Source organism: Lissotriton helveticus, chromosome 3_1 (assembly GCF_964261635.1).
Source record: "Lissotriton helveticus chromosome 3_1, aLisHel1.1, whole genome shotgun sequence".
In the NCBI taxonomy this organism is placed as follows: Eukaryota; Metazoa; Chordata; class Amphibia; order Caudata; family Salamandridae; genus Lissotriton; species Lissotriton helveticus.
The window spans coordinates 1,842,179,448-1,842,203,769 of record NC_136061.1 but is presented as its reverse complement, the minus strand read 5'-3'; the positions used below and the strand labels follow the sequence as shown (position 1 = coordinate 1,842,203,769).

Here is a 24,322-nt window from a genome sequence, read left to right as displayed (position 1 = left end):
GACCCAATCTATGTCTTGCATTGGCACTTTCTCTTTCAGCCAAGTCATCACTCTCTCGAATTTTGCCATCACAATCTCGGACGGCCCATTAGTCTTGGCATCTCTCTCTGGCTCCGTTGTGGGCCACTCAGCGCTAACCTTGCATGCTGTCCACAGATCTCCTGGTACTACAATGTCAAACAGCGTGTTCAAATCTATCCATAGGACCTTTGAGATTTTTACAAATCTCTCCACTTGCTTGTACCACTCCACTGGGTTCTCTCGTAATTTGGGGAAGGAGGTGGTAAAAGCAGCTAAATCTCCCCTACTCCAAGGGACATGTACATAGTTCCCATTTGCAACTTCACGCAAAGGGTAAGCTTCTATTCCCTGCTGTCCTGGTGTCATACCAATCATGCTTCTCCTGCCGGTCCCTTTCTTGGACCACCTCTCTTCCCACTTATCTAGTGCTCTCCATGTCCTTATTCCAATAATCAGTTCCCTTATGTGCGTTTTTAGCCCAATCGTTCTCCTCTCAGCTAGGTCTCGATCTGTATAATGTAGCCTGTGGTTACCCTGTAATGCTTTGGTTCTTGACAGATCCACCATATATTTGCCTGCTAGTTCGACTAACTTCTCATGGACTGCTCTCGCCTTTCGAGTGATGTCCTTTGCCATATACAGTATTTCATCCTGTTCATACATTTCCATTCTTTCTAAAGGCAGGGTACCATCTACCATGTCATCCAGGTCTGACCTTAAGCTGGTGACATCAAGTCTCTTGGCTTTTATTTCAGCTCGCAATATGTCTTTTGAAGGGGGCTCACTGGTCTCCCTACCATCCCAACTTCGAGCTCTGCGTTTGGGTTCGGGAGAGTTAATGGGTGCCCTCCCTTGCTCCCATCTCTCCAGGTCCCATGCTCGGCCATCCGATCTTGGAAGGTGATGGAACACGGGCCTGTTACCCCTACTCTGGCTCTGCCCATTCTCTTCTTCTTCTCTCCTCTCACTGCACACCTCTCTGTTATTTTCCCTCTGGTCGCTACTCTCCCTTTGCCTCGTATCGCTCAGTATCCGATACGATCCTTCCTGGTTCCCCATATTCCCTGGGCTGCGCTCATTTCTGTCATCACAGGGACTATGGTGCGACCTCTCACAACTCCCATTCAGTTCTCTGGTGCCAGGTACACAGTGTGGACACTTAAAGCTGTTCCTGTACTCTTGCGCTCTCCTCTCCCCTTCACTGAGTATTGGGCACGCCACCCCTCCACTCCCGGGGCCCCCGTTTTCCAGGTCTGTTCTACCTCCACTCCGGGCCCAATGGGTGACTCCCCTACTCCCTCTACAGTCCCACTCCGGGCTACTCTCCCCAGCCCCGCAGTGAGTCCGTGCTCTGCTGTCCTGACTTTCTCTTTCAGCTTCCGCAGCATTGATGCTCTTTTGAGCCTTCACTGCCTCATCCCACTGCTTCATGTACTCATTTAGCTCTTGAAAGGATTTTCGTCCAGATCCCCTCAGATCCATTGGCCATCTAGGGCCCCCGGGATTTCCTCCTGGGTCCCCTGCTGTGTGCATCGGGGTGCTCCACTCTCTGGGTATCGGCATCTGACTTGGGGAATTAGTGGTATCGTTCCTCCTTGCCTGCTCTGCTCTTTCTCTGTCTTTCCGTTTCCGTTCTTCCCCTCTTGCTCTTTCTTGGTCATATATCGATATTATAGGACCTATGGTAACAGGTACCTGTAGTGCATCTGGTAATGGGTAGGATGTGGCGCTTTCCGTTTCCGGCGCTCTTTGTACCACAAACCTCCCGACTACCTGTTGCACCTGACTAGGCTGGGACAGCTCTTTCTTTGGCTCAGGATCCCACTCTGAACTGGGAAGCGGTCTGTGCTCTCCTGCATTGCCCCCCTTTTCTCCTTCAGTATTCTCGACCTCCCCCCCTGCTCTATTATACGGGGGTGGCCTGTCTGTCAATAATCTGTTTATCAGGCTGTCCTCTGTTTCGCTCTCTTCATCTTCTTCTAGGGGACTTTTATTTACTGGCGCCTCTAACACTGGGTACAGTTTATTTACTTCCATGTTATGCACTCTCCATCTTTTAGCATCCGCATCCCACCTGGCATCCTGCACTGCCCTTACCGATCGTTTCACCCTTTCTTGTCGCCTGTTCATATTCTTTTCATGCGCTGCCCTAATCCATGCATCAAGAGCTTCAAACTGGGTTGGTCTAGGCAAGGGTCTCTTTGAGGTCATGACTGATTTCAATCGATGTAACACCTCTAATCTGAACGTCCCGTACTTCGGGAACGTCAGTTCCTCATTTCCTTCAGTAATCTTACTCCACTCTGATATCCAAAGGATCGTATGCAACCCAACATTCACTGCCATATAGCGAGCTGGCGTACCCTCCGGCGGGGCTTCTTCCCCTTCATACGATCCCCGCTTCTCTTTTTTAAACACCGCTTTCAGCCATTTAAAACACTTCATAATTATGCGCACAAAATCCAGCCTCGCTACTCTGTTTACTTCCTGATGACAATCCACCAATCCTGTCGCGGCTTTGCTAGCTTGGCCTATCGCAGCACGGTCTTTCTCCAGTCGGCCAATCACGTCGCGACACTACCTGACGTCACTTTTCTCCGCTTCGCAGCAGCACCCCTCCTTTCTCAACTCGTCTCCCGGTTATGCATGCGTCCCATTCATACACCGAAAAATGACTACTTTCCGACCAAGCGGTCACTTCTCTCGACTGTACGTCCACAGTCTATCTGTAATTGTCAACACAACTGACGAGATGTCTATCGTCTCTCTGATAGGTTGCTTACACACACAGTAACTTCCGACCAGCGTCCGTTACTCACGCACTCACTCTTACGTTCCCCCTATCTCGGTCTTTCGGGTGATCAATGGTACCTCATGATCCCCTTCACTCTAGTTGACAATTACTCTGGGTGTCCGATACACCCGAACCACTTAAGCTCTCCTTGAACTTAAGATTTCCACCGGTTGCGCGCGCTCACAACCTGTTCCACAGTCACTCTACAGACATTCAACTCCGCCAAACATTACAACATAGGTACAATACAAAAACACCGCAATCTAACACGCATAACCCTTTATACTCACTCTCGACCGATACTGCTGCTTTTTCTGTCTCACGTCATCCGGATCTTCTTCGGCGGGCTGTTCTTCCAATCATCGAATTCTAGGGGCCTTGGGGTAAGCTAACCTGGCCTAGGTCACCGTCCTCAAGAAGGCAACCATCCTCTATAGCTACCAACTGAAAGGGCGAGATTTTGATCGATACCTTATATCTATTGATCTAAACCTCAATCTGGTCGACTGAACCTTTGTTGCCTGTCTTGGAGGAAAACAGTACACCCATCTGCAAGTTAGTTCACCCAATAAAGGACTCTGCTCCCAAAGATCACAAACCACTTCTAGCTTTCAAAGGTTTATTGTAAAGATATGATAAGCTGCAAATACAAGCATCTCAGAATGAGATTAACGAGATACACAGGTCCAATTACATACATGTGCTCTCGGAAAGCCCTCAGACGAGCAACAGAAATCACTAACACAAGTTCTAAGAATAATAAAGCTATCAGCATAGACGCATATCTCTCCTTCATTTAGGTTGGAGGAAAACGCAAAGGTTAGGCTGTCCCTACCCTGCTCTAGATGGTATCCCTACTTAACCAAATCCCAACCTAACAAAGGTGTCAGCAGTGAATGACCCCCAAGGGAAGTCACCCACTCTAAGTCTCTTGGTGAAAACCTATAGTTCTCCAGTCATGACCCCTCACTGCCTACCCATCCGCTCTCTAAAGGGTCCTCAGGTATCTGCTCTAACTCCACCCAGGGGTGCTGTCCCTAATACAAAACAGTCAACAACATTTGAGACGCCCCTTGCGAAACGCCTCTCACGTGGTGTAGCTTCAGGCTTTTTCCATGATGCTTTGTATTGGGCCTCAGACGTTAGAGTTGACCTTGCTTCTCAGGCTCTTCTCCGGCCCGCTGATACCCCTTAAACATTCCAAAACCCTCCTCCATGTCTGGGCCGTCTACTGAACAGACCTCTATTCATTCATTTATAATTGGATCCCCCCTTTCCTGTTGCAGACAGATATCTGCCGCCAAGAACCCAACTCTCATAGACTTCTAAACAGGCTTGCAACATTTCTCAGCCCAGACATGTACGTGTAAATCAACGTTAAAACATTTCAGGCCTACAATATTTCTCATTATGATTATGGCATTCAACTTCTTCATTTAATTAAAGCATGTTAATACTCTTATTCTATTATTCAACAAACATATTATAATTCATGGCCCATTTAATGCGATGACCAAACGTTAATACAATCTGTGTCGTGAAAAGAACCACCTTCCCGTTTAGCTCCAGCTCTGGCCCTGAGGCCTACCACATTCTGCGTTTAACCACAGACCATCTTATATTTTAACAGCTACACGACATAGATTCAAAAATAATCACATCTAATAAAATCATATAATGTCACACATTTCTGTATTAGTTCCACTTCTACTTAAATCTCTATATTAGCTATACATTTAGAATATAATTTCAGATACTATTAGCACTCATGGCATTTCTCCTCATGATTTGTGCTTACTACAGGTAAGTGTGGTGCACTCATACATTTAAGTCAGTTTGCGCTCTCTCAGTTGTTTAGAGAACAACCTCAGTTTTAAAACGTGATGCTTAACAGAAAAAAGGAATTCGTCAAGGTCAAAAAACAAAGAGATCAAAAACAAAGAGAGCGTCTTAGGGAAGTCAGTCTCTTCTTGCTATTATTAGAGCTTCTAGTCACAATCCAAAAGCTGAAAAAGGCATCCGACGAGTGGGGGCTCACTGTAATGAGGTCACACTTCTACTATCCTCGGTGATTGAGCACACCACAGATTTGGGGATTGACCAGAGCAGTCAGTGCTTTGTCTGCATCTGCCAGGTTTTGAAAGGAGTCTACCTCAGTCTGAAACGTCTTTGGAGTCAGATGGAAACGCAAATACACTCTAACTTTGTCAATGATTGGGAAACCGATGATAAACCTCAAGGCTGAATAGACCCTTTATTGCACTAAAAGGATGCATCCATACTGATTTGGTTCCCAAGCACCACTAGAGTCCTGGAATCTCCTATTCACCGAGGACCACAGAGTGTTATACTATGAATCGCTGCACTCCATGGATTAGATGACTCACAGACAGATCTAAAGTCTACTCATCCCAAAACATAGATCTCATGCCGCAACAGTGCATATATTGTTATAAAGGGGGAATTCATTCTCTCACGTGAAGAAGAAACTCAGGCTGAAAAAAACCTCCCAGAAAAGACTACAATGTGAAGTAGGAAAAAAGCCTTAGAGAGTAGGGAATTACTTTTAATTAACTAAAAAGACAAGGTACTAATACCATGAATATTCAGGTATTGTCTCTATCAGTTTGACAGAAAATGGCTGCGTGAAGCAGTGGCTGCAGGGCATCTGCAAGGCACCCAAAGGAAACAAGCATTTACAATGCAATAGGAATCGCATTAGGAAATATTTAGCTATTGGTATTGTAAATGACACATTTTTTATTTATGTGTTGTTTTTGAAAATAGCGAAAGTAATAGCTTTGTCATTTACAATGCCAATAGTTTTAACTTTCGCAAATGTGACACATATAGAATTTGTAATTAAATATGTGTTGTATTTACGTGACTTAGATGTATTGATATTACAAATAACAATGGCTTTTATTTTATTTTAATAATTAATACTTAAATAAAAGCTATTGTATTTTATAATGGCAATAGCTTAAAATTTTGTAAATAACTTTTGTGAAGATTATGTTCAGTGTATTTTATTGTGACGAAAATACAAGAACAGAAGTGAAATATTAACATCTTTTTGTGACATTTGTAATAAAGCTTGAAACATTGAGAGAACATATTTGAACCACGTGTTGTTGAATGGTTGCACAGATTGATGCTGTAGTGGCGCTGAGTGATGTGGTGGCGACGAGTAATGCTGTGGCATTCAGTGATGCTATGGTAGCGCATAGTGATGTTGTGGTGCCCCTGAGTGATGCTGTGGTGGTGCTGAGTGATGCTGTGGTGATGTGATAGATAGATAGAGTGAGTGCGATAGATAGATAGAGTGAGGGCGAAAGATAGATAGAGGGAGGGCGATACATAGATAGAGGGAGGGCGATAGATAGAGTGAGGGCGATAGATAGAGTGAGTGCGATAGATAGATAGAGTGATGGCGATAGATAGATAGAGGGAGAGCGATACATAAGTAGAGGGAGGAGCGATAGATTGAGTGAGGGCGATAGATAGATAGAGTGAGGGCGATGGATAGATAGAGTGAGGGCGATATATAGATAGATAGATAGAGTGAGGGTGATCGATAGACAGCCCCGGCCGGCAGTGGGAGGAAATGCAGGGCGGTGATGTGGGGAGGGGGAGGGGCAGGGTGGAGGGTAGTAATGTATGGATTACGGAGTTTTACAGGTAAGTAAACATTTAAATAAATAAAACGAATTTCGTTGCGCGCACTGCATCGCATTTTGGGATGCAGTGTACTCAACGAAATTCGTTTTATTTATTTAAATGTTTACTTACCTGTAATACTCCGTAATCCATACATTACTACCCCCCATCATGCCCCTCCCCACGTCACCGCCCTGCATTTCCTCCCACTGCCGGCCGTGGCTGTCGATAGATAGAGTGATGGCGATAGAGTGAGTGCGATAGATAGACAGATAGAGTGAGGGCGATAGACAGATAGATAGAGTGAGAACGATTGATTGAGTGAGGGCGATAGATCTATCGCCCTCACTCAATCTAGTGGCCTCCACGAGGCCTGGTAGTGGCCTCCACGAGGCCTGGTAGTGGCCTCGTGGTGGACGTGGTGGTGGCCGTGGTGGTGGACATGGTGGTGGTGGACATTGTGGTGGTGGACGTGGTGGTGGATGTGGCGGACATGGTGGTGGGGGACGTGGTGGTGGTGATAGTGGTGGTGGACGTGGTGGTGGACGTGGTGGTGGTGGAGGTGGATGTGGTGGACGTGGTGGTGGTTGACATGGTGGTGGTGGATGTGGTGGTGGTTGTGGATTTGGTGGTGTTGGTGGTGGACATCGTGGTGGTGATGGTGGATGTGGTGGTGGTGGTGGACGCGGTGGTGGTGGGCAAGGTGGTGGTGGACGTGGTGGTGGTGGACGTGGTAGTGGTGGACGTGGTGGTGGTGGACATGGTAGTGATGGACGTGGTGGTGGTTGTGGACGTGGTGGTGGTGGATGTGGATATGAAGGTGGACATGGTGGTGGTGGTGGACGTTGTGGTGGTGGACGTGATGGTGGTGGACGTGGTGATGATTGACATGGTGGTGGTGGACATGGTGGTGGTGGTGGACATGGTGGTGGTGAACATGAAGGTGGACATGGTGGTGGTGGACATGGTGGTGGTGGACGTGGTGGTGGTGGATGTGGTGGTAGTGCACGTGGTGGTGGTGGACTTGGTGGTGGTGGAGATGGTGGTGGTGGATGTAGTGGTGGATAAGGTGGTGGACTTGGTGGTGGACTTGGTGGTGGACATGGTGGTGGACGTGGTGTTGGTAGTGGATGTGGTGGTGGTGGAGGTAGACGTGGTGGTGGTGGACGTGGTAGTGGCTTTGTGGTGGACATGGTGGTGGTTGTGGTGGTGGACATGGTGGTGGCGGATGTGGTGGTGGATGTGGTGGACATGGTGGTGGTGGTGGTGGTGGTGGTTGTGGACGTGGTGGACGTGGGTGTGGTAGTGGACATGGTGGTAGTGGACAGGTGTTGGTGGACGTAGTGGTGGTGGATGTGGTGGATGTGCTGGGTGTGGTGGCGGTGGACGTGTGGGACGTGGTGGTTGTGGACATGGTGGTGATGGACGTGGTGGTGGTGGATGTGGTGGTGGTGGTGGATGTTGTGGTGGTGGGTGTGGTGGTATAGAGGACTGAATATGAGAGGCAGTGAGAGAAAAAAAGGAGACAGACAAGGGAGAGAGAAGCGAAGCTGGAAGTAGAGAGAGAGAGAGCGGCAAATAGGGAAGTTGTGGAAAGCAGGGGGTGGCATAGAGAGCAGGTGGAGAAGACAAGATGAAGAAGAGGTGGATATAGTAAATGCGAGAGAGTCAAGATGAGAGGAAAGTGGACAGGGTGGGGAGAGGTGGCATGGTCATGGAAGGGAGTCGGCAAAGCAAAGGAGGGACGATAGAAGAAAGGTGTGTAAGAGAGGGGGCTAGTGAGAAAAAAGGGTCTGAGAGGGACGGCGAGGTGAATGAGGGGAAAGTTCAGTTGATCGACAGGGCAGAGGGAAGCTGAGTTTGGGAGTGAGAATGGTGGAGTGGAGGGGAGAGAGGAGTGGAGGGGGAGAGCAGTAAAGGAGGGAAGTGGGTTGACTGATGGGCGAGAGAAGGGCAGTGGGGGGGAAGGAGATGAAGAGAGAAGAGGAGGGCTGAGGGCAGTGGTGAGGAAAGGGGAGATGAAAACATTGGATCTTTCCGAAAAGGGGACAGGGGGAGCGTCGATGGGCAGCGATGGGACAGGTTAATGCAGGGGGGAGAGTAGTAGAGGAGGAGGAGGAGGGATGGTAAGTGAGGAAGGAAAAAGTTGAAAAGAAAGAGGAGTACGGGGAGAGGGAATAGACCTGGTGGAGGTGACGGGGAAGCGGGGAGAGGAAAGGAAGGAGAAGAGCTGGGTACAGGAGATAAAAGGACGGGGAGAGAAACATAGGAAATTACAGTAAAGGGTGTATAGACAGGAGAATGCGCGAGGGCGGTGGTAGAGGAGTAGGGAGACACGTCATTGAGGAGGCAGTGGAAGGGGAAAGTGTATTAAAGAGGAAAGAAGTGGGGGAGGTGTCAAACTCAAATACTTTCGGGTTGAGTTGGCGCTAAATAAAACTGCAAAAAAACACACACACACTGAACAAGCCTATGGAACTGAAAGTTGATAACTACACAATCCCCCTTACATCTTTTAAGTAGAAGGCCTACCCATTCTACCTTCTTCTGAATGTTTTCATAATGGGCGTAATTTAAAGCTGATTTTTTGGTTAGCCAATGGCGTACTTTATTATTTAGCTGGGCTGTCATTTCAACTTTATTGGATTGAAGCACAAGAGTATTTGGTAGGACTACCACATATGGGCGGACGTTCATGGGAAGATTAAGGCAGGGGGACGGGATAGGCTGTCTTCCAACCCCTGTCTGCTCATTATCAAACCCCCTCTGCTGCCTACTCGTGGGCATTGGTCTATGACTACTGATGGTTCTACTATCTGGCACCTCACAGTGTGGTCCTTGAAGTCCGAGGGCCAGGGGAGATAGAAATTTCGCCATCTGGACGCTCTGAGGTTATGTTAGCCCAGGGACAATCGGCAGCTGGTGCTAAAGAAGAAATAGTAAGACTAGCATCTGCCCCATTAATAGCATTTGTATCATTTAAATTAACTTCGAGTTTGGCAATTGCTCCATCAATTAGACATAAGTGCTGCACCAGGGGGTTCAAACAGTTCTTTATCACACTTTTTGGTCTCTCAAAAAGAAACTAGTAATGCCTCCCTCCAGCCTTGGCACCACCAAAGTGACATGACACCACCACCAAGTCACAGAAGGACCAGAAGAGAACTCTCAAAGTATATCAACACAAGGGGACTCAAAGTTGGATCTACAATGGAGAAGGATATGTAGCCTAGCGGCTAGAGCTGCGGGATTCAGAACTGCAAGCGGCAGTAAGCAACATGTGACCCGTTTTTTCAATGAAAATGGGTGATAGCAAGAGTTCATTCAACAACCCAACAGAACCAGACCAAGTTACCTCACTTCTGGCTAAGAAAACAGCACCTGGAGAACAAGACTGTATTGGTAAATGTGGATGAGACAAAGCGTAACGGTCACAGTCCACATCTTGCTGAACATACTGTCAGGTTAAAAATAGAAATATAAACACAGAATGAACATAAAGATAAGGCATCCATTTTGAACAAGATGATGTTGAGGCCGAACAGCGGCCTAAGCTAGTAAAACACACTTTAACACATTGTAATCATTTTGTTCCAATGGCAATAGCTCTATGCCAGTATACATATGTGAACTATGGTGCAGAGCAACTGATACTAATACACATTTTAGTTTGAATGCACAAAATTTCCTGCAGCTTTCTCTTCTTCCTCCTTTACTATTTTCACATTTTTCTCTCTTGTTCTGACTGGAAATGTGATGAGAAAAAGTAACTACTGGTCCTCAAAAATGAGTGCTGTTGGACCCCACATACACCACCGGTTCAAACTAAGCACTGATAATGCAAAGGTATTGTTTACCATCCAATTGGATGTTGATATGTTAAGGAAGTACCTTGAGAAAGGTATTTCATGTAGTTTAAAAGGTATTTGTACACAAGGGCCCATATTATAAACATGGTGCGCTTTCCCTGTTTGTGCCATTGTGGACCTTTCAAATGGTGCACCAGCAGAAACAGGCACAGTGCACTGTATTGTAAATTATGTGCTGCCCTCAGAGAAGTGCTTTCAACTGAAATACAGAGTAGCTGTTTAAAAGCTGCTATGTGTTTCACAGTGTAGACAGCAACCCACCTGCACCTTCAAAAGGGGTTGGAGATACCCTTGCAGGTGGGTGCAGTGAGTGACTGCACCTGCCTGCAGGGCGATGTCAGGCAGTCCATGGGACCCCCTTTCTCCCCTTCAGAGGACTGCCTTTAGGAGGCACACTGAAAGTGTGCCAACTTTTTGTGGCACACTTTCAGCGAGCTTCTTGTTGCTTCTGCACACATGTCCATAATACAGCTCAAATATAGAGGCAAAGTCATTGCCTCATTTGCATGCGACCAAGCGCCCATGTCATTAAGGGAATGCCCCCTTATGATGCACATGTGTACCAGCACTATCATTTTTGCAGAAGGGGACACACACGTTTTTGCGGCCCCCTCTGTAATACCATTGTGCCCCAGAGCGCACACTGCAGGACCCCAAACCAGTTGTGCCCCCGGGTCACAAATTTGGAATTATAGAAAGTAGAGAAGTATCAATGCTCGAATAATGGTGTGCATTTAAATAATACAATACTAATTCCAAATATATGCATATACTATCCAGCTCCAAATCTGGCAAGATAACCTGAAGAAACAGCAAATAAATCACAAGTCCATAAGCCACACTCTGGATGAAACTGAATTGGCTCTACTTGAATAACACCACAACGACCATAATAGTTGTGCTCCGGGATTCTAGGGTGAGGAAACATTTACTTGGCCACGGAGACCGACATCTACCTCGACATCTATCTCCTCTTGTCTTAAAATATCTTACAATGTGGTTTAACCCAGAACTCTACTTTGCTCACCAGATCTTAGCGTCTTAATGAACATCAGCTATCAATATGTGATGCTGAGAATTTCCTCCTATCAGTCACATGAAAGACTGCATTATGCTAAAAGGGTTTTCATGCTATTCCTTCGAAGAACACCAAATTTAGCAGTTAGGCTCAGACTGCGCCTAAAGATATCATGTCACATACTGGCCGGGCTGCAAAAACATAAACTGGCTCATAGAAGCAGATAGGAAATACATTTTAAAGACTTTCCACAGTTTTAAAAGGTTTTATTATCATGGCTTAAAACACTTTCAAGAATGAACACACACCCCTATGCTCCCAAATCAGAATCAACAGGAGGTGACCAGTTGGCAGAGGAATATAAATGCTTAATATAGACAGAACTCTTAGGGCCTCATTTGTGAGGCCTTGGGTAAGTTCTGCGCTTCCGATGCGTAACTTTTTGGGATGCATCGGCGGCGTAAAACATGCCTCCTTTTGCGCACGATTTACAATGTGACACTTCTAAACATTTGTGTCACTTTGTAAAACCCTGTGCTACATTATACCTGCGTCAGGTATAATGTATGCAGGGAGGGCGTTCCCCCGCTAAAAGCCTCGTAGATGTGACATAGTAAAATCCATGAGATTTCACTGTGTCACTTCTAGGACGCCGTTGCGTCAAAATCTTAAGCCTGCCTCACAGCAGGCGTAAGACTGATGCAGGCCCTTTCACATGAGGCTTGCCTCATGTGAAAGGATGCATTGCTGGAGTTACGTCTCTTTTGTGACACACTCCAACAATGCGTCACTTTTGCGCCATACAGATACGTCAGAAATACTGACGTATCTGTAACTCCTTGCGACATGATGCGTCATACAGTAAATATGACGCATCAGGTATGTCGCAAGAAGTGAGCACTGAGAAGTGACGCATCGCTGCTTTCACGCAGCGATGCGTAATTTCTCATAAATGAGGCCCTTAGAATTCGTTAAGCACCATGTCAAATTATTAACGTATATTAAAACAAACCTCTTTAGAGAGGCATTTTTCGTGCAGGAATTAGGACATCCTATCTACTGAAGAAGAGACTACCACAACGGTAGTGCACTCTGGGCTCACTTAAATTGAGCTAGAAGGGCCTCTCAGCTGTAGACCTGCATCACCATCTGTATAAATTGTGAGACCGAAGCGGGAACTCACCACAAAATCTATAAAGTGCTGTAAAATGAGGAAAGGGATAAAAGCTGAAAATCAAATAATTAAGTAAATTACAGTGGTATTCCCATGGGAAACATCCTAAACCACGACGTTTCAACCACGACTCACCTGAACAACGTGGTGCGAATAACGAATCCTGCTCAACAACGAACGGCTGAACAACGAAGGTCGGAATCAGACTCACCTGAACAACGGGGGGGGGGGGGTTCGGGGGACTACCCCCACAAATAAAATTAACAAAATATTTATAGTAAGAATTATAACGTAAAAAATAAAATCGTAAAAGTTACGTATCAAAAACAGCAAAGGTTTATGAAGAAAATGATTTACATAAAAATTACCGGTTTATGACAGGAGATGGCAGTGTTGCATTGTTTTAAACAATTGTAAAAGCTTTCGAATCAAAAAAAGAATATGATCAGTGTGCTCGTATTTGAAAAAATAAAGTAACTAATATTTTAGAAAAAAAAAAGGCATACATTGAAAAAGTGACATTCAATATTATTTATTCGTGGTTTAGGGAGTAGTGGTTTAAAACGTAGTGGTTTAGAAATGATCGTTGTTAAACATTCGTGGTTTAGGAAGTCGTGGTAAAGACAGTAGTTGTTTAGTCATACAATCATTCATATGTCTTTTGAGGTAGTGAAAGACATTTTTTTAAGGATGTGAAACTGATTACGCACACATACAGTAAACCCTCAATATTAAAGAATACATGGATTTTATGAATTCGTTGTTGATTTAATTACAATCACATTATCCAAAATATGCCTAATGCAATGTTTTATCTCCATTTTTTGTAATGTAAAAACTGACCTTCTTTCCACCGGTGCAGTACAGCAAACAATGCGTCTCTGGCTGTGTTTGTCCGGATGGCCTCCTGAGTGACGACAATGGCGGCTGCATCACCGAGGACCAGTGCCCGTGCATGCGTAACGGAAAAGCCTACGAGCCTGGAGAAAACACCACAGTCGGCTGCAACACGTGGTACGGTGCATTACACAACAAGTGAAGGCTTTATAGGAAGGGGGGATTTACTTTAGCTTCAAAAGCTTTCTTTGAAGAGGTCAATGATGTAGCAGTAAATCGTCTGGTAGCGGTTTGTGTGCGTACCTAGTGGCTTATTTACAACCCCTTGCGCCGCCGGTAAGTCACTTTTTCCCCCACATCAAAATTAACGCACCACAGTGGACCAATTTCCATTTGTGACTGGCTCTAAAAATATTTTTTAGGGCAGGGAGTGGTCCCAGGGACCACCACCTACCAGTACAAAATTAAACAAAAACGTTTAATTTTTCTTTTTTAAAATGCATCCCGTTTCCTTCAAGGACAACAGGCTGAATTAAAAATAAAACCGCTTTATTGAAAAGCAGTCCCAGGCATGGGGTTCTGCTGATCCCAGCAGGCCACCATCCCTGGGAGGGCCAGACATTCCTAATGGGGTCGCAAAATGCGACTGCCTCAATAATATTTATGAGGCTCGCATTTTGCGACCCCATTGGGAATTGCAATCTGAGTCTCTGACACTTTAGTACATTGTAAATTGCGACTCGCAGTGGAACGCAAATTGTGACTCGCATCTTACACTGGTCGTACATCAGGCCCTATGTGTATTGATCTCTTTTTTAGACTGACAGTTAGTCTTTCAGCTGCATATTGCCTAATTCAGATGTGGTTCATGCAGTGGTGTAGCGTGGTTGGGGGTGCAGAAGGGCGATTGCCCAAAGAGCAAAATTCTTAGGGGTAAATTAGGGGTACACATTTTTAAAAGAAAAGTGGAAGGATGCTTGCCTTGTCTCAGGTGCTAGCCCTTCATCAGCCCGGCTAGCTTGAATCCAGTGGTGTAGTGAGCACAGGACCCACGTCTGGGCATACGCTTCCCACTTAGGGCGACATATGCAAAAAAAGGAATGCTGGACAATGCAAACATACACTCCCAGTCACAAGGATCTGAGTTAAATCCATCATTCTCTTGCTCACCACACCACCCCAGGTTGGACCCAGCCATATGCAAATCAGTCTTGACCCTGTTCCTTGTAGGAACAGTCCAGTCCCAACTGCCAAGCCAGGTCCTCTCTGGACCAGAAACAAGCTGCCTGGGACAGGTTTACTCTGGCACTTACTGACGCTTCACTCGGCCACCGCCCAGCTTGCCAGATTGGAAATCACTAATCTCCTCTCTTAAAGGAATTAACTGACCCCGCTGATTGATGTGCACAGCCCCGTTTTTTTTTCTGCCGAAAACCTCTCTTAATCAAGAGTTCTTCAACCCCTGAACCCCTTGGACCGCCGGAATGATTCCACCCCTGGTGCAGTCCTACGCAGGACCTTGCTTCAACTTAAGGTTTCTTCTGCCTTGATTGCCTTTACGTGCCTGCATCGACCCACGCCACCCTGCCAGGCCACTTCCCTTGCTGCACCCTGCATTACTCCCAAATCAAGTGACCTTTACCCTGATGATGACAAAGGATGATGAAATTGAACAGGTTGAAACGCCTTGGACTACTCAGCCCAGAACGTTGGTGCCGTTTGTGGTCAAATTAATTCACCCACTTGACCTAGATTGACCTTGTATATATTATTTTTGTATTTGACCACGTTTTATTTAATATTCTATTGCATTGCTCACGCTGGTATATCACCCTTGTGTCACTGCGCTGCTCACTGCCACTTGCACGTTCAATGCACACTTGTATGGAACGGTCACTCTTTTATTTAATTATACTGTAGTGCTGATATAACTACTTATATAATATATATAAAATAATCATGTTCCTTGTACCATTCCTGCTGTGGTCTCCCTTTGTTCTTCCCCTTCCCTTGTGATTTCTACTACCAAAAATTGCCTTCTCTAAATGTTTTCCAGTTGAGACATTTTGTTTTGATATAAACTGTACCCGGTCTCACCTGGGTTAACGGGTCTACTCCTGTTTGCTTTGCCTTGGTACAGGTTTCAGGGCACCTCCCTTCATCAGCCAGGCTAGCTTAGATCCAGTGGTGCAGTGAGCACGGAATCCACGTCTGTGCACACCCTTCCTACTTAGGGTGACATATGCAAAAGAAGCAATTGATGGGCGGAATGCTGGACAATGAAACATTCACCCCAGTCACAAGGATCTGAGTTAAACCGATCATTCTTTTGCTCACCACACTACTCAGTTTGGACCCAGGCATATGCAAATCAGTATTGACCCTGTTCCTTGTGGGAACAGTCCGGCCCGAACTGCCAAGCCAGTTCCTCCCTGAACCGGAAACAAGCATCCTGGGACCCTGTATGACATTGTTCTGCATTCTGTCCATCAATTGTTGTTTGTGCATTTGTCACCCCGAGTGGGACGGGTATGACCAGAAGTGGGTGCCGTGCTCTCCATGCCACTGGAGTCATGCTATCCTGGCTGATGAGGGGTGAAACCCCAAAACAGGTCGTAGGATGCTTGTTTCCAGTCCAGGGAGAACCTGGCCTGGCAGTTCAGGCTGGACTGTTCCCATTGGGCGCAGGGTCAAGACTGATTTTCATATGTCTGGGATCAAACTGGAATGGCATGGGGAGCGAACAAAACGATGGATTTAGGCCCAGATCTCTATACTGGGGTGAATGTATGACATTGTTCTTTATTCTATCAATCTATTGTTGTATTTGCATGTGTCACCTCGAGTGGAACGGACATGCCCAGCCATGGGTCCTGTGCTCTCCATGCCACTGGAGTCATGCTATCCTGGCTGATGAGGGGTGAAATCCTGAAACCGGTCCTAGGATGCTTGTTTCCAGTCCAATGAGAACCTGGCCTGGCAGTTCAGGTTGGACTGTAGCCATTGGGCTCAGAGTCAAGACTGATTTGCATATGGCTGGGTACAAACTGGAATGGCAAAGGGATAAAGAAAAAGATGGATTAAGGCCCGATCTCTGTACTGGGTTGAATGTATGACATTGTTCTGCATTCTGTCCATCAATTGTTGTTTTTGCATTGGGGTACCACATGAGCACCCGTGCATATTTTTATAAAAATGCCCCCGGGATTCTACACAACCTTGGGCTTCTTTCAAAAGACAGGTGGGAGCCTGCACTCTTTTTTTAAATTTTGATGCGAATACACCGCCCGCGTTCGCTGCAAAATAAGAAATTGAAAATGCTTTTATCCCCGCTAGGGTCCCTGTGAGATTCTCCCCACCATATATGGAGGGGTCAGGGTATTCCTACCTTGCACTCTTTTCTTTTTTTTAAAACTTTTTATGTGGGACTCAGATTTAAGTTGAGTCCCAAGATGGCTGCCAACACTTCCTGGTTGTGGTACTGACAGCCAATCAAATTTCAGTAGGGTCTCAGTAGGCTGTTGGGCTCCCAGATATCTATATTATTTCAACTTGAATATACTTGAAACTACTGAACGGTTTGCACTAAATCACAAAAGGCACGCTTTTAATTCCCATAGATATAACATGGGTAAAGTGCATGTAGGGCCCCCCTTTGATCTCGGCCCCTGCATGATGGATCACCACGAAACTTTCAACACAGCTGCTGAACCAAAAAAGGTAACGTTTTGTGAAAATTTCATGAAGATTGTTCATTTGGTGCCCAAGTAATTAGCAAACAAAAAAAAAATTCCTATGGAAACTTTTGTCCAAACTATAACTATCTACTGGCAACCGCCAGTAGGTTTTATTTTTATTTATTTTATCACCACAGAATGTTTGGAGGTTAGCTGCTAGGGTATCCCTACCCTCAATGGATGTGGGTCACCTCAGGTAGCTGTTATTTTCGGATTGGTGATTGTCAAGTTCCGGGTCGCATGAGGTTATAAGTTCTAGTTAACGGATCTCCTATTGGCTAGTTGCAGATTGCAAGACCTATGGAGTACGGACAGTCACTGTTGTTACAGCTACAGCTTGTGAGTAGCAGATAAGACTCACAAATGTTCCCAATCTAGCTAGGGTCCTAGGCGTATTTTCAGTGAAGCACAGATATGATGCCACCCTGCACTGCTTAACACCTTTCAAACGAAATAAGGGAAGGAGCAGACCATGTCATTTCTCAGCCAGTTTGGGACAGCATCATATTAAATAGAGCCAAGATTCTTTTTGATATTTACTTAGCCTGCATGAGATTGCTTCCTCTTGATTGGCCCACAGAGGATTAAAATCTGACATTTGGCAGGGCAATTAGCCTCATATAGAGATTTTTCAGTGAGCCTGGGATGAGAGTGCGTGTTGAAAATAGGACTGTGCCTTCCTTGGAATGTAAAAAGCATCCAGCGCCTCTGTCACAGGGCTGGGTTGAAGACTCACAATGTCCTGTTCAAAAGAGGTTAACATCGTGTGCCTGTTCATGACATTTTTCCAGGATGAGAGTGGAATGTATTGTGTGTGCAGGCTTTCTGTCCTGACCTTTAAAGAGCGTATTGCTGTTGCTAGCTGTTATTGCTATGGGGACCCTGCTGCATCAAATATTGATCTAAGATTGTCCGCAGGACCCTGAGGTGGTACTTTATTAAGTCCCCTTTCCCAGAAAGGCCAGGTTTACCATTGCCCAATTCCAGCCTCAGCCTTCTGCCCTGCCGAGGTGCAAGAAGAGTTTTCCTGTAGGACGGGCCTTAATCTGGGAGTTAAATAAAAATGTATCGAAGGCACAGGGAAAGGCCATGTGGTCAGAGTTGAGGGCCAGGATCAGTTTTGCTCTCAATACAGTCAGCATTAGCTCAGCTGTTTGACTTTGTAGACGGTTACTTAGACGCTTGAGTAGGTGGATAATGGCGGAGCCCTTTGTTTTAAGATACCTTAGATAGACTGCTGGTTTGACCCCTTCTGAAAGCAACACTACAAGGTAGTTGTAGGCTGGGGATGTCGTAATTTGTAGGTCACCCAGCTGCTAGTGAGATTAATTTTATGCTGATATTTTCCAAATACAACAACTTTGGTTTTGTTCTGGTTCATGCGCAAGTTATTCGCCAGATTGTAGCAATGTAGAGCATTGAGAGGTCTCTGTAAATCTACACTAGTGTGGTTTATGATGGCAGTATTGTCCGCATACTACAAGATTAAGAGACGCAGCCTTCCCAGCGTTGGTGTAACTAAACTGGCTCCTTCCAGGGCTGCTCCAATGTCTGCAGTGTAAAGACTGAAAAGGAGGAGAGCCAGCACATAGCCCTGTTTCAGTCCATTGTTGGTAAATGTAAATGTAAATTGTATAGCGCACTACTCACCCGCAGGGGTCTCAAGGCGCTTGAACGAATACCGCTGTGGAACCCATCCTGGCTTTCCCTGTGAGGTGTCCACTCCTGGGCACCCCCAAGGTGGAGGCCAGGCATCCTTAGCGTTGTGGAGATTAAGCAAGCTATTGCCCAGAGTTGCAGAGTGGGACTCCATGATTGGAATAGGCACCGAGGCGAGAATTATCAGGTCCGTGGAATTTTGAGCCCAAGACCCGCTGAGGCGGGGAATTGAACCCTGGTCCCGGGCTAGACCTCTGCATCAGGGTCTGCCACTCTAACCATTGAGCCACACTTCTCTTGGTGGGCCCTCTGGCAGTGACTGTAGTATGGCTTGTTTCTACCTGGACCCATGTTCTCTGATATAATGATGTAATTGCCCTCAGAAAAAGGGACAAAATCCCCCAGTTAGCTAGCTTCCCCCAAAGCCTGCCCCAATCCAACTTACCAAATTCAGCGCTATAGACAATTAAGCAGCAGAAAAGAGGGATTGGTTCCTCCTAATGGCTTGTGAAGATAAGTTCGCCAGTGCCAAGATGTTATCCATTATAGAGCTGTCTGGCCTAAAGCCTGATTGGTAAAGCGGGAGAATTATTTTATCCACTGCCCATGTTTCCAGCTCTTTTAAGAGGATGAGCGTGTAGGTATTTGCTTCAAGATCGAGAAGAGTGATGAGGCTATAGTTTTCAGGGCCCCTTTTTGTGAATATAGGGGAAAATGTAGCCCCTACAGGATGCCAGTGTTATTGTTGTTGCAAATGCATAGTTGAAAAGTGGCATTAGTATTGTCTTCCAAAAATCTTGCGCTGATTTGAACATGGCAAGGGGAATCACATTAGACCCTGATGCCCTGCCATTCCTCATTTTCTTAAATGTGATGAGTACTGTACCTTCTGTGATTGGTGTGCCCTGTTGGACCCCAGGATCTGGGGTTGGGTGGGATGACGAGGAGGCTGCTCCATGCACATGGCCGGTTGTGTATAGCTGTTCCACGTGACTGATCCAATCCCTTTCACCCACTCAATTTTCTTTGGAGTGCTCTGAATATCCCAGGAAATTTATATGTCTCCATAGTCAAGAATGGCCTTTATCTTTTAGTAGAGTGAAAAGTTTTCGCCACTCAGGTTCATTATCCTCTTTTTTGTACTGCCATTCTTTCTTCTTATAGGTGCCCTAAGCAAGGTGATGGTTTGATAATTTCCTAGTTTAGAGTTTCATCTCCTGGCAGCTAGCGCCCTGTACTTTTGCAGGCAGTTAGCTCCTTGGAGTGGAGAGAGGTCTGAATTGGTAGTGACCGACTCGGGATTTCAGTTGGCCTTTACCCAGCACTTGCTGGAGGTCCACCACAAGGTCCTCCCAGTGTTCTGATGCTGTTGTTTGACTGGTTGGGTACATGTCTGTCTTCCTTTCTTCTATCCAGGCTGAAAAGTTTCTCCCGTAATTTAGTTGACTATTTTATTCTGTGTAGAACTTTGTGCGCTAATCCCCTGTTCGTTCCCACAGCAGTGGCATGGATAGGGATTTTGTAGTAACTAAGTGCAGTGTTGCGCTTAGGGATCTATGACCGCTTTCATCCATGACATCAATTTCAATGGCCTGGAGAGTAGAAGCCAGCCCTTTGCTGACAAAGATGTAATCTATTATTGACATGCTCCTAAAAGTTGGTTTGGGGTTGCCATGAGGGAGAGCTGGCTTCTTTTATAGTTTGGGAGAAGCAAATATGGTGGTTGAAAAGGAGAACATGTAAGGGTGTGACCATGCCTGACATCTTTGGAGACTTGATGGTTTTGCCAAAATCCCTAGTGTTAAAGTCTCTAGCTATGATTTCTTGATATTACTTTTATTTGTTCAGCAGCTCATCAATTGTGTTTGCTAAAACGTCCTGGGCCTGTTTCTTCTGGAGTGGTGCAGGATTGAGATAACAGTTGACTAGCAGCAGGTGTAGGGGTTATACATTGAATTTTATTGCTTTTGATGAGCAGGCCTTGAAGAGCATTTGACCTAATGGGTAGTGCTGTAGCCACTATTTTGAGATGGAGAGGCCACATGATGGTCGACCAAATATGTAATATCTTGAGGTGGCATTAGGAAACTCATAGTATTCAGCAAACATTGTTGTTGCCTTGTCCCATGTCTCCTGGAGGCCTGTCCCCATTACAAAGGTAATCCTGAGTGGGATTTCCTCAAGAAGATTCTTGAGACCGTATACGCTCCTTGAAATTATTGTTAATTGATCGGCACAATCTGCCTTGTTGTTGATACTGGGTTTTGCCTGACTGAAGCAAGTGTTAGGGCTAACAGCTCGTGGGGCTTCCATCTTGGGGTATGCGACCCATTGGCTGTTACTGCAGGCTATTCAGAGGTCCTAAGAGACTTCTCTTACAAAGATTGGTGGCTTCTCCCACTATTCTTGGTCCTGTTAGAGCCATGAAAAACCGAGAGTTCCTCCTTCCCCTGTGGTTGGCAATATAGAACATGCAGATATGTCTCTGGGTTGAGAATTTGGATGTATAGTCTCAATTCTGCTAGCTGTGATGCTTCCTTGGGAGCTGCTAATTGGTGGATTCGCATGGCTGTGGCGATCTGCCCGAGATCCCTCCCCACCTGCTACCCGTTTCCCCCCGGCGGACAGAAAGACGTCCTACGCTTTTCCACCCGGTCAACAAATTGACCGGGCGGTGGTGTCTGTTAGACACCGCCAGCCATATAAGGATGGGGGCTGAAACAGCAAGGCATGCAGGGATTGCTTGCGGGGGCCGGTTTTGTGCACCCAGGGACTCTGGGGGTTGAGGGTGCACATGGGGGGTACCTCTGGTACCCCCCTACAGTTTCATGCACAACATGGCAGGCTACAAATAATGATAAAAATCTTAGCATTGTATCATCAATATAGATACATTGAGTTCACCTACAACCTTTGTTTGCATTCTCATTCTTCAGCACTTGTATGAACAGAATGTGGACGTGCACAGACAATCCATGTACGGGTCGCTGTTCCGTGTACGGAAATGGACACTTTCTCAGCTTTGATGGGAACAAGTTTGACTTCACGAGTAACTGCGATTACATTCTGACACAGGTACTGTGACCATAACTTAGTTCATAAGGTTGTAAAACGCTGAATAGTTTTTTCATAATCTCTCATCCTGTCTGTAATTGTCTTTCAAAACAAAGTATTTCATGGTAGCGAAATGTATTATTTCAGTTCATGGTCCACCAGTATTCAAAGACTGAATTTAAAAAATTGAACAACAAACAATGCAAACATGCCTTAAAAAATATAGAAGCTGGTTGGCTGATTCAAATTTTCACAAAAACAAGAAGAAACTTAAAACTATAAGAGAAAATGAGAAATTGTAATACTCAATATAAAACTGTGAATGCAATAAAGCGTATAGCTAGACTGTCTCAAAATTCTGAGGCACATTATTGTCTCAAAATTCAATTGCACCTTACCAATGTCAACATTTTGGTTTCTGAATAATGTGCTCCAAATATAGTGCACCAAAGACAACCGCCTGTGTGGTATTTGAGTAGAATTGGCCCTACTTATGGCAGATAAACCATGAACTACTTGCCTTATCCATCGACTTGACACTCGGAAAGCAGACTAACAGATATTTACTCTGGGAAACACAAATGTATCTTTCACCTGTGCGACTTTCGGCATTATGCATTTGCTACCGAAGTCTAGTCGTATGTATGCAAATAAATGCAACTTCTGAATCTCCATTACCATTCCAAAGATTTTTATACATGGCATATGAATACACCATCTTAACAGTTATAGGTAAAATCTCTTCTGTTCTTTGCCACTTTCTGTCAATCACCTCAGTGTGCTATATAAGACGAGAGGCACACACAAAAATGGTCATGGTATTTATTCACTCAAGACATTGTAATGTAAGTTATTCCCACCGTAAACAGGAAACACATGTAAAGACATGTATTCTTGAAGTATACACTGTTGCTCACTCGAGATGTAACCTCCTTGTAACTAGAAGTCAGACAGCAAAATATTTTAGACTAACACAGATACATTTTCTTGCTGTAAGTATGGTACAGCTTGTTGCAAACGCCTTTTACTGTTGTGTCATGAAAACAGAAATGAGGAGGTAGTTATGCATGACATGTATATGCGTACATATTCACTGTGTTACATTTTCTTGAAGTAGGTATTTGTGCTATTGCGTTTTTGTGTTGTTTCACATTGCTTGTTTCCTGTTGCACTGTAATTGTAGTGTTGCATTCGAGTTTTCTCTGTTTTACTGTGCCATGTTATTATTTTCTGTTATTTTATTTTGTGTTGTTGTGTTGTGTTTGGTTATGCTCTTTCATTTCTTTGAAGATATCAACAAATGCTGCTACATTTACTCACATCCTTTAAAGGTTATAGTAACAGACATCAATAAGCCCAAAACTGTGGCAGAGACGATATTTAAATTAGCACTATAGGCCCATATTCACAAACCAGTCCCACACAACGTAGCTCAGAAACCATATTTCCTGTGCAGTATTGTGTGACAGTGAGAGAGCAGGAAAGCATCATATTTACAGAGGTATGGCATTATCCTGCTCTCACCCTAGTGCCAGCACACAGTCAGGCAGCTGAGTACCACACCGAGACCTTCGTAGCATAGTGCAAAGGGGTCTGCATGAGTCTAGCAAAGGCTTTGTACTAGAAGGGTACAACCCAATACAAAATACTATTCTTACACTGACTTTGAAACGTGTTCTACTTCAGATGTGTGTTGTACAGTGCAGCACACAATGCAGAGTGCGAAAAGTTAGGAGAAATAAAGTAGTTCTCCTTTTTAACACTTGCTTTACAATGGGGTTATTTTTGGCACAAACACCTGTCTACTATTGTTAGTAGACACGGATTGCACCAAAACAATGGGGGGTTGCATGGGAACCCCCATGTACCAGCCATGGAACATCGTCTTGATGCAGAATAATGCAAAGCGGTGTTTCGCGTTGGTTTGCTCAACTTTTTCTTACAAATCAATGCAAATATTAATTTGTGTTGATTTGTAAATCCCCAAAAAGTATTTTCCACATCTGGGCCAAAGTGCAAATTTGGGCCATATCATATAAAGTGAACACTGGAAGTGCTTATTTAAGACAGGTTTCTAACACAGTTTTGGGATGACGTGTCTTAATTATCTAAGGATTAGGTGAAGTGCTGTTGTTCCATCTGAGACTTATTTATAATTTGGTGGGTGGAGCTAGGTCCATCAGGGATATGGAGTAATTTACTCTGTCACCCTGATGGAGATCCCACTCACCAAAGTTAAAATAGACCCCCCAATCTGCCAGTCATTTCTTAAGCATTCTCGGCAGCCACGGTCGGTAGTGGGAGTACCTGCCAGGCGGTGACATGGGGAGGGGGAGGAGAAGGGTGGGGGGTAGTAAACTATGGATTACGGAGGTATACAGGTAAGTAAACAAAATGTTGTTGCGTGCACTGCTTCCCCAAATGCGATGCAGTGCACGCAACGATGGAACCGTCCATCAAACTTATTTTTATTTTTTATTTTCAAGAATAAAATCCTGA

General features: G+C 45.2%; 2 protein-coding genes across 9 annotated transcripts in view; one reads left to right on the top strand and one right to left on the bottom strand.

The window, feature by feature from the left end:
- Positions 1-24,322, bottom strand: part of LOC144823886 (uncharacterized) — a 1,846,314-nt gene that overhangs the window by 1,413,443 nt on the left and 408,549 nt on the right. The gene's annotated exons all lie outside the window — the stretch shown is intronic.
- The window catches only part of LOC144823884 (mucin-5B-like), a 946,734-nt gene that overhangs the window by 609,748 nt on the left and 312,664 nt on the right, over positions 1-24,322 (top strand). The window contains exons 19-20 of the mRNA XM_078682773.1: positions 13,399-13,550; positions 21,706-21,844. Coding sequence (XP_078538899.1) covers positions 13,399-13,550; positions 21,706-21,844 — 291 coding nt within the window. The remainder of the gene's footprint in view (positions 1-13,398; positions 13,551-21,705; positions 21,845-24,322) is intronic.